The sequence below is a fragment of the Paralichthys olivaceus genome, chromosome 15, assembly GCF_024713975.1.
Source record: "Paralichthys olivaceus isolate ysfri-2021 chromosome 15, ASM2471397v2, whole genome shotgun sequence".
Taxonomy (NCBI): Eukaryota; Metazoa; Chordata; class Actinopteri; order Pleuronectiformes; family Paralichthyidae; genus Paralichthys; species Paralichthys olivaceus.
Window position 1 is genome coordinate 14,350,092 of NC_091107.1, and position 10,975 is coordinate 14,361,066.

Sequence of the window (10,975 nt, forward strand, 5' to 3'; positions counted from 1 at the left end):
GCTCTGGATTAGCCGGCCAGATTAAGAGATTACAGTGAAATTAAGTGTTGCAGGAATGCTGGAGAGGGGCGACGCATGAAGTGAAGTCACACAAAAAAAAACCCCTCAAACGACTGACAACTCCTCAGTTGTACATCTTTTCTTTCTTTTCCTTCTTTCTTTCTTTTAAAGTGAGTGAACAGAAGCTTATGATCCGGGATGACAGTCACACTGGTTTCATTTTGTTGCTGTGCATGTGAATGTTTAAAGGTGTGACTCCACAGATTTCTATTGTCAGTATTTGAAGGCTTGCTTGTACTGCATGGTGAATACACCTTAGGTAAACAGCACCAGACTTAATTCATGAATTTTAAAGAGGTTGGCTGGTCAATGTAGTTGTCTTCTTATCGTAATGGCTCTGCCTTAAGCCTGATTCATGGGTTCAATATTGGAAAATACTACAAGGAAAAAATATTAATGGAAAAAAATATATATTTTACAGGCCTAAAAAACAAAACTCTGATCCACTATCAAGTCACATAATCAAGACTCTAACAGTCAACTATAAAGGGAAATGTAAACTACAAATTTTGATATCCTTGATGAATATTTTCGAGGATGAAAATGGGACATGAATAAAACAAAGGAAACACTTCCAGTGCAAATCAATACAAAAATATCACAACAGCATCTATTTCTGATACTTGATTGTATGAAATAGATGCAAAGCACACAAAAGGAACTCTAAATATTCATGTTTAAATAAAAAAATTAGACACAAGAAATGGATCCTGATTTAACTTCATGAAGAAATTGTTAGTGACAATGACAGGGAGCGTAACGGAGCATCGGAGCTAAAGTTTTGTTTAACCACTACGTCACTGGACGTTTTGGGTCATGCTGATGTTGACGTAACTGACATGCCTTTTCCCATTGTATGGCATCAGTAGTTTTGATACGACCATCACCAGCAACCTAAATACCCACATCTGTTCTGTAAACTGCTCCCAAGTCAAACAACCGGTGATGAAATGATCCAAAAAAAGAATTATCACTTATGAGATGTCCTGTCATCTTAGGGTCAGACTCAAGCATTCATAATGTTTGCCACTTAATGAATATTGCACATTGCATGCAATTTCCCGACCTACTGTGTGAGATGAGAATTTTGAATAGAGCACACACACACACACACACACACACACACACACTCTTGAAGGTTTCGACCTCTACTGTAACTCCCGTTTCTTTTCTGGTTTCATGAAGATTCCTATCTTACGCTACGTTGTTTTCGTAAAACACACACTTGCCGTGCACGAGTTTTAGAAGATCACAGTGCGGCCCCTCCTGGTGGTCAGTGGTTCGACATAACCTTATTTCAAACTTAGCAGAGAGGTGGGACATGGGGGCCTCCTGCCCTCAAAGCACACTGAAGACGTATACACACATGCAAAATGGCTTCGTCTCTGCATCCACCCTGTCAAGATATACACAAGTCTGTTGGAATATTCTTTGAAGTGCAACAAAATTGATGTACTGATATAAGGTCGTGATACTGTATAAATACCGTAGATATACACATTTTGTATTGTAAGTTGTGTATATTCGTATATAGAGGGATACTCTATAAGGAGGCAACCGGAGGGGAGCAGCAATAACTTGGTAATGTTACTGATCCTTGCAAACTTTGAAAACACACGTTCACATCCTTTATATCCCCTAGTTTGTCATGCAGTATAAATAGACGTCACCTCAAATTAATGTACAGGAAAGAATTTTGTCCCAAAGCTCACAGACAGAAATAATGACAGGATTTCCACCCTTTTGTTTTTTAAATTCTCGATCTCATCTCACCTCATAACATGACTGGACTATTTCCCAAAAACATTCAGGGGTTGTAAACATATCCTACGAAGGGTGTGAATACTGCGATTTATTTCTGTGCATGTGCAATGCTGCAGAGAATGAAGAGAGTAGTTTTCAGGAGAGGGGAGGAAAAGGTCAACCTAGTTAGTGTCGATCCTCAGCTTGAAGGACACTCTCCCGGCAAACTTGTCTCTTTCACTTCCGACGGGAATGTTGTTGGCGTTGATCTTGCACTCGATGTTGACGTCCTCATTGACAGTGATGTTAAGGAACTTGACGGCAACCAAAGGCTGAGAGTAGTTCACCTGCAAAACACACATCCAATGACACCTCGAAGCGCAGGAACGAATCTTTAAAATGCAATGTTTACAAGATGACACACTGTAAACCATCTGTACAGTTTAGTCTTACCTGAGCTTTCTTGCCATAGTAAGGGTAGTACATAAGGTTGAAGGTGCCATTTGGAGGGAAGTACATCAACTCTCCAATCTTCTCACTGTCTTCTCTCTGGGGGGTGAAACAGTCTCGTCAGTTACAGCCTAAAACCAAAGTGCCCTCCATCTACTTCAGCAACTTTTTAAGGTGAGAAACAACAGAAGTCTCCTAGATATTGCCATGAAACTTTTCTAGTTGGTTTAAAATAATGCAAATTATACATTATACATTGCATTAATTTCCAACATAGTTTGTTCACATATTAGAGTCGAGGGTTTTTACAGAGGGGATAGCTCCGATTATCACTCCATGAATCAGAAACAGCGTAAATAAATAATTTTCATCATGTGTTTAGGAATGACAAAACATTTTACATTAAAAGTGCACAAATTAAAAGTACAAAAAAAATAGACAGAAATATACTGAAGTAAAGGTGAAAATACCTCTGGGTAAAATGAGTGCTAGCTTTTAAATATTCTTGAAATACTGAAATTAAAAGTTCTTGTTGGAATGCAGCAGTCTACTACATCCTCTCTGTGGAGGCCTCCATGTTTTTACTGTCGTCCAAACTGGACAAACTAAAATCTTTTGAGTTTTCATGACAACTGAAGTTCACCACAGGTTCTCTTTCATGTAGGGAAGGGGAAGGTGAGAAGAGGAGCATTCAGCTGCAATATGCAATTTCACCTCTAGATGTCACTAAATTCTACACACTGGACCTTTAAGTGAAAAGTACCTGAAAATACATCTACTTATACTAGTTGTCATAAATGCTACTGAAGTGGAGATTGCTGGCTCAGAGTACGAGACCAATCAGCAGTGAATAAACATAGATTATAATTAAAATCTACAGACACAAAAAGAAAACGTGCAGTACAATAAACATCTAAATGTGTATGTTATGGTGTTTTCTTCCAACAGGTTTGAAAGTTACATAAAAAAATCATTACATTTACCAGAGCATAAAAACACTAACACTTCTCACCTTCAAAACACCTCACATACAACTGTTACACTACTGCTATACACGTCTAATTATGATCTTCTCTGTACTGTTCTTACCCATTCATCTTTGCCAACTTTGTATCTCTGAGAGCAAACAAATTAAAGGAACATGAAGGAAAAAGGAAAAAGAAAAAGAGAAGAGCAGCAACAGACATGTGGTGTAAATGACAGAATGGCATGCGACACAGATATGATGACATAGGAAATACAAACATCACAGGAAAGTGGTGATGAGCGATAGGTGACATATTGTGGACGAGCACACTAGCTATGAATGGGCTTGAGTCCAATTTGTTAGGTGAAGCCTTTCATTGTGGAAGACAAAAAGGGATTACCTTTGCACCACAGGTGACATACGGAGCCTGTCCATCCTTCCCTGGCAGCATCCCAATCACCTGAAACACAACACAGTCCCATCTCACTCTTATTCACACACAGAGGAGCAGAAAATGAAAGAAATCTGCAACAAGATATGAGATATTGAAAACAACAATCAATGTAATATCTAGTGAGTGAAACCTTTTTTTTTCCTTTTCCTTTTACTGGGATTTTTTTTTCCTTGTGCCCAACCAGTCTCATTATCTCAAACACCCCAGGTCTCCTAGCAACACCAACCATTTCCCTTGCCTCTCTCTCTTTCATACCCGATTCAGCTTGATGATGATGCATGGTTTGCCCGACTGGTATCCATAGTAACGGTCCTGGATTCCAGAGCAGTCCTCCAGGATAGTGCGGTTGAACTGACAGGAGCGCTTTGGGTTGTTCTTCACATTGCCGCTGTCCTCCTGCAGGTAGTACTGGTCCGGGGTGCACTCGTCGTTTTTCTGCTCCTGGACGGAGTCGTTGTAGGCTGTGGGAGGGGGAGGAGGAAAGCAGGGGTGGGGGTTATTTTACTAAGAGCTTATGACTCCAATGAATGAACTCTTATTTTGTGTAAACTCTTCACTCTATTGGTTTGGATAATCCACAGCAGTAATCTTTTTGAGCCACTGCGATTGAGGCCGGGGGGGCAGACTTACGTGCCAGGAACTTGTCCAGGGTCTGAGTGTACATGTCCCAGCTCTCAGTTTTCTGGATGTTGTAGATGATCTCAAAGGTCTCATCTGCTTTGGGTCTAATCACCATGCCTGTGAGCGACAGAGAGACAGCAGTGAGTTCGTGACACGGCGACATGAGACTGTGACCTGTGTCGGTGCAGTTTGTATCATTAGTCGCCGCACCTGGTGTGGAGAGCCTGTCCTGCCAGGTTGGTTTGTGTTCGTCCAGGGTCTGCAGCATGACGTACATGGTGAGCGCAAACAAGCCGGCCAGGAAAATGTAGAAAACTACATAGAAGAGAAGAATAAGACCTGCAGACAAAGAGAGAAGACAGCTGCATCAGGGAAACAATCTAATATTATTCATAGTGATTTAATTATTGAGTTGAATAGCATTTATTCTGTCTGTACATTGTATATAATTCAGTTTAATTAGAAAAGTGAATCCTACAAGGGCCTTCAATCAAGGATAAATTTACTTTTTCTTTTCACACTGTACAGACAACCTCAACTATAGTTACAGTATAGCTCAGTTTTGAAGAATCTGACTGCATCTGTGTGATAAAAAGTAATTTATTTTTTAACTTATGTATAAAAGGTTCAGTGTGTAGGATTTAGTGTTATGTAGTGGTGAGGTTGCAGGGGATCCAGGTGATTATACACTGATAAAACAAATCATATAAACGAAATGTTCCATTTCTGTCAATACCAGTAAATACTGCTGTGTTGTATCAATTTCAAACATATTGGCCTTTATAATAAGTAGCATAAACAGTGTAAGGATAAAATGATAATGCATTGAAAAAAATAAATCATTAAGGATTCTATTTAATTAAAAGAACAGGCAAGCATCACATGAACAAAAAACAACTACAAACATTTTGTATTTAAACAAAGTATTGCTAAGGAAACACTGCAAACAAATCTCCATATTACATGTTGCTACACTCAGACCCAGACTTTACTGTTTTATTTTGCTTTATGTAAAAGATCTTTCTCATCTAAACATATTTTCTTTCATTTGTAATGGTGCTGCAGTCAGACTACTGTTTCTCACAGTACACTTCTGCGCTTGGCTGCGAGGGCTCTGCAGTATAATGGACAGGTTTTTATTTATGCATGAAGGCTACATTAGACAAATATCTGCAACCTCCAGTTAGAGTAGGCCATTTCGTAATTACTGTTATGCGCAAGCACATTTTCAAGCTTGCATCTGAATTGATATTATGGAATTAATTCTGATTAAATGTTGTTGAGGCTGCGTTCAGTCACTTTCTCAGCAAACATGTCCACAAGAGGCCAGTTAATCCTATTTATTAAACGAGAGGCGCTTCATTCTGCAACATCTGCTTCTCTCACACATGAACAACTGTCACTTAGATATTTAAAATATCATCAACTACACAGCAACATGATGTTATTTTATATCAATGGTGAAAACATTAACTGTATGTTCATACTTGATTAATTCTATAGGACAGAATTTCCTCCAGCCTGGGATCTTGTGAATAAAAACCAGGGGTTGAATTGCTGGTGTCTGACCAGTTTCACTAGGGAGCTGCACTGTCCTCAGAGAAGGAGAAATGATGACAGAGGGAAATACATGAGGAGGGAGGACAAGGACTCCCTGGAGATTGGGGGTTAGGAGATTACTGGCCAACATGGACTAAGTCTATTTTTATGAAAAGCAAATGAAGATCATACTGATCATGTTCAATTATTCAGAAAAAAGGGCTGCAACTATGTATTGCTTTTATCGTCAATGCATTTGTCCATTTTCTTTCTCCTTAATATACGACTCACAGCTCAACATCTGCTCATAACTTATTCTGAGTGATGTGACCCGTCTCCTACATGGCATCATTAACTACTCTTAAGACAGATGTTTGGTCTCATCTTAACCATCCCTGTCTCCATAGAGAGCAGCAGAACGTAAATAGCATTCTATGACACATCCCCCATTTTAAGCATCAACACCTGAGGCCAGCTTTGGGTAGCAGCTGAGTGCCCTGACCCCGTAGCTCTGCTGGATGGCCCCCAGCGGGGAGCTCACTCACTCTATCAGCAGCCTCAGTACAGCCTCTGCCTCCCCACACAGCCAGGCTTTACAGAAATCCATAACAAAATGTCAAGGGGAAGCTGGTCCACAGGGGACAATTAGAGAGGGGGGTGTTTTTTCATCCAATTCTTCCTCAAATATATGTATGTATCATGAAATATATACAGAGTTAGGCTCCAGGCCTTCGGACCAAAGCTGGAGGCACTACAGCGAGAGAAGCATCTGAGGTAAGATGTGACAAAGTAAAGTGTTTGAGTGCCACTCAGAGGAGGATGTTGTGCAACCCACAAATACGACACCACCCAGGGGAGACTGGATGTGCATGTGTGCATGCAGGGTCAAGTGTGCAGGCAGGATGGCTTCCCCCCTGGCAAAGATGGTGTTAGGTTTACAGTCTGAGCTCCCCATCCACGGTGGTGATGGACAGCGCAGCAACTGTCTTTCAACTTGGTTTTGTTGTTGCAGACGACAGTTGAAAGCGCAGAACAAAGGCACGGGGTGGGATGGATCAACAACCACTTTTTTCCTTCTTCAGTGATAATGGCGGGAGGTGTCTCTTTTCTTTCAGAATTAATTAGGAGGACATGCTGTTAGATTGCTTCGTAAATTGGTGATGAATGCACCTCTGAAATAAAAAGGTGACAAGGTCTGAAGAGAGGATGGTTAGAGCTTTGACCTGTGGATCTCTATGTAGGAAACAAATAGTTATATTATGTATAATAGTGTGCAATCTCACAGAAAGAACAGTGTCTGACAATGACTTAGGTCCTTTAAGGCTCATTTCCAATGCTCCAGTCAGAGGCTTTTGTTGTTTTTTGGAAGTGGGAGGTGCAGAACATTTAATTAGTCCTATTTTAAAATGGAAGTAGTTGTTTTACCGTGTTCTCCTGATGTCAGCTGGTGGCAATGTAACACCCCAATAGCTAGACTGTTCTACTTTATCAAGGCTATTTCCATATCATTATACCTCTTTACACAAAGGGAGTGTTCTGCATTTCATCTTCAAAGAAGCTTTTGATCCATCACTCTGTAGTGCGTATGAATACATGTAAACAAGACATTTGTCTGTTAAATAGACTGGAATCCATTTTATTGTTTGCCCTTTTCTCTGTGCTTCTAAGTGGGGCTAGAAAATGGATTGGCTGCAGATAAGTGCAACTAGAGGTGCAGCCAGTCTAGTGTACGCATCATCGGGGGAATGAGGAAGTGCTGAGGGTGAAATGCCAAGTTTAGCAGACCCACATGTATGGGGCGACTACAGAAATAGCCTAATTAACCAGCCTAAGAGAGCACAGCTTAAAAGGGCCACCAGACCTTGAAGCACCTGGGACACACTGAGCTGGATTAAGTTGTACACTGGGAGGATTCCAGCAAAGGAAGCTACAGTCAATGATTCCCAACTCTGCACTAAAAGCAGTCATGAAACATAATCACCAGAACTCAACAAGGGGAAACCACTCTCAAAATCATTCCGACCATGCACAAACACAACGGAAAGATTTAAAAAAATCTCAATTCCTGAGGGTGCTTTCCTTTGCTCCAACGCCCTGAATTGATACCTTCCCCATGCACCAGCCAATGAAGTCATTAGATTAGGATTAAATCCTGCACTGAGTTACACACACTGGGAGGGGCTGGGCTGGAGGTGATACAAATAGCATTTGGCCCTCGGCTTTACCCAGATTAAAACGCTCCAATGTCATTAGAAGAGGGCCATATGTGCCCTATCATTTCATGAATTTTTGAAAACAGTTGCAGGCTGCTTGTGTATGGGGCAGAAAAGGGGGCAGAACATGGCAATAGCAATGGAAACTGGGATTGGAACTCCCTGCAGAATCTCTGGGGGGGGGGGGGGGGGCAAACAGGCTGAAAATGAATGACATCACATTGAAGGCTCATTAGACGAAGCTACAGGCAAAAGCAAACCAATTTCTGCTTTACTTGAATGTGAAACCTTAATGGGAATCTGCTCTGCAGCAGAATCCACGTTAACGCTTGCGACAGCACTCTGCACACTGAGATGAGCATCTGCACTTTGCAACAAGAGAGGGACCTGTTCTCGGCAGTGCTGCAGTCAGCTGGCAAATAATAATGTGATGGAGGATGAATGTTCCTCCTCCACCCTCGTGATGGGCGCATTGCGCAGGGGAAAGCGGCGGCATAAATTAATAAATAAAGAAAGAGAGAAACTGGGCAGGAAATTATTTTTTTTTTCTCTCCGTCGGCTTCAACAGGAGCGGTGCCGCATTTCACATTTCAGCACCAGGCAGGAGCGGACAGCGACACGGGCGTCTCATGAGAATATGTCCACCTGAGCCCCGCAGAGCGTCATCAACTTTCATTATAGGTGACACGCACTTCTTTCTAATGGAGCCCCCCTGCTGAGGATGACTAAGACAGAGACCTGTTACAGAGACCATGTTTTTTTTGCTGCATTGCTGTGTGTCTTCACTCACCCCAGCTGCTCGCCGTCCTGCCCAGAAACTCCCTGGTCCTCGGGTTCCATATAAAATCCTTCCACTCGCTCTTTTCTCCGTCCTTGGCCATTTTGTCATAAAACGTGGGAGCTCCGCTGTCCTGGTCTGATGCACACTCTCTCTCACACACACTCGAAAAAGAAGCGCCGGCTCGAAGAGAGCGCGAGATAAAGAGAGAGAGAAAGAGAGAGAGAAAGGGGCAGAGAGTGAGAGGTAGAGAGAGAGAGAGAGAGAGAGAAAGAGAGAGCTACTGTACCTCTACGGAGAACAGAGGCAAATTAAAAGCGTCTGCTCATGAAATTCAACATGCACATAAATTAAAAATCCCACAGCACACAGCAGCAATGCAGCCTCTCTACTAAGAGCACAGATGGATAAAGGTGGCGGTCTCTCACACTCAGCTCAGACCTGCTCTCTGCCCTCCCCCCCAGCTCTTGTCTGCATGCCGCAGAGTTTTGATGAGTGGTGCAGAAATCCAGTGATACTGCGGTAAAGCACCCCCCTCCCTCCTCTCAACCTCATCCTCTACATCACCCCACCATCACCACCACCACCCTCGACCATCAGAGCTGACCAATCACCTGCACCGCACCCCTCCCTTCTCGCATCCAAGAGGCAAATCGCGTGCTGGCTGAGGCGTCATGTCATTGGCTCCGAGGCCACGTTGCGTCATACTGCTCTGATGTTCCTCCATACTGTGCCTATGTCATTCCCCCTCTCACTGTACTCAATTATCTGTACTGGAATCAGAATAATCGCAGGGGCGTTGTTATTTATCTCATGTTTCCCTAAATATTATCAAAGGTTGACTGCGCCATCATGCAGGGATCAGGTAGAAGCCTGACAGTTTGCTGGACATAATAAATGAGAAATAGACTCTTTAGAAAAAAAACAAGACAGTTACTTCAGGAGATGGGATTATTATGAATGTCATAATTGGAGAATCTGAGACACTTTCTTCTTCATCGTCCCCAAATAAACATTTCACATCGGCAACATATTTAAAGTTACTGAGGTAAAAGGTACAAGTAGTTGTATTTCACTTTCAGTTATAAGATGCGGTGTTAAGTTTGTCCTAATAACTATATGATGTAATTGTTTCATATTCAAAGATATATATAAAGAGAGACTGCGTCTAATGCTCTGCCTCTGTATATAACTATTTTGTATGCTACAGGCTCTTGAAGCAGTGACTGTGCAAAGCCACACCAGCAGCAATAGTGGGTGAAAGTAGCGCCCTCACTTGGAAACTCGGTGGAGTTGCAGCACCAGCTGCAGAAGTGCAGTGGGAACATCATGTCCACTCTCACACCCTCTTCACTGTAAAGCAACACGAGGCACGAACATATGCACAAAATCCTGTTTGTTGTGTAAAGTTCATTATATAAAATTTATTTTAATGACAATATCAATGCAAATATAGCACTACAGTGATTTCCAAGGTACACCGTATCTTACCATATCAATATAGTATGGCACTCATATAATGGCCACCGTTTAGTAGACACACAAAACCAACGGCTTCTGTAAACTATCTTGGGAGATGATACCCCGGGTTCCACATCTGTCTGTGAAAAGGAATCATGGAAAGATGATTATTGGTATCTGAAATTAAACTGGGCAGAATAATGAGCATCATTTGGGAACTTTTCAGTATAAGGAATCTCTGCATGCATTGCACTTGCCCATTTCCATCAATCTGACCTGTGTTTGTTTAAAAATTGACTCAGTGAGACTGAAAACCCTTGACTGTCAAACACAAGCAGGTGGAACTAAAACAAAAGGCCAAGCAGTGACTCTCAAACATTTAGATAGGTCGTCTTTTCATGGGGTGTACTGTACTGTATAGTTTGGTGCCATAACTATCATCAAACAACAACAACCAAGAGACATTCAAGTGCCTTAATACTATTACAGAAGGGCTCACTCTTCAAGATACAAACTCCAATTCATGTGGCTTTCAGAAGTAAAACAAATATGTAACAATAAGCACTATATTAATAATTTTTTCTCGTAGTAACACCATGTCGTTGAACGAACAACACCAGTAGTTCAAGATAGCAGCAAAGTATTTAAAAAAACAAGAAATCTGTACATAAATAAAAATTAATGTAGAA

At 41.6% G+C, this 10,975-nt stretch overlaps 1 protein-coding gene across 2 annotated transcripts; it reads right to left on the reverse strand.

Annotated features, from left to right (window-relative positions):
• Positions 1 to 1,070: 1,070 nt before the first annotated feature.
• Positions 1,071 to 9,061, reverse strand: atp1b2b (ATPase Na+/K+ transporting subunit beta 2b). Of its 2 annotated transcripts, XM_069510415.1 has the most exons (8): positions 8,838 to 9,061; positions 4,506 to 4,634; positions 4,305 to 4,412; positions 3,930 to 4,135; positions 3,621 to 3,680; positions 3,343 to 3,369; positions 2,257 to 2,352; positions 1,851 to 2,150 (listed from the first exon to the last, which is right to left on the reverse strand). In XM_069510415.1, exons 1-8 carry the CDS (start codon positions 8,926 to 8,928, stop codon positions 1,986 to 1,988), a joined length of 882 nt encoding a protein of 293 aa, XP_069366516.1. In that variant the 5' UTR covers positions 8,929 to 9,061; the 3' UTR covers positions 1,851 to 1,985. The 2 variants fall into 2 exon arrangements, with proteins under 2 accessions (XP_019941285.1, XP_069366516.1); XM_020085726.2 differs by lacking the exon at positions 3,343 to 3,369 and having other exon boundaries at positions 1,071 to 2,150.
• Between the last annotated feature and the right edge of the window lie 1,914 nt (positions 9,062 to 10,975).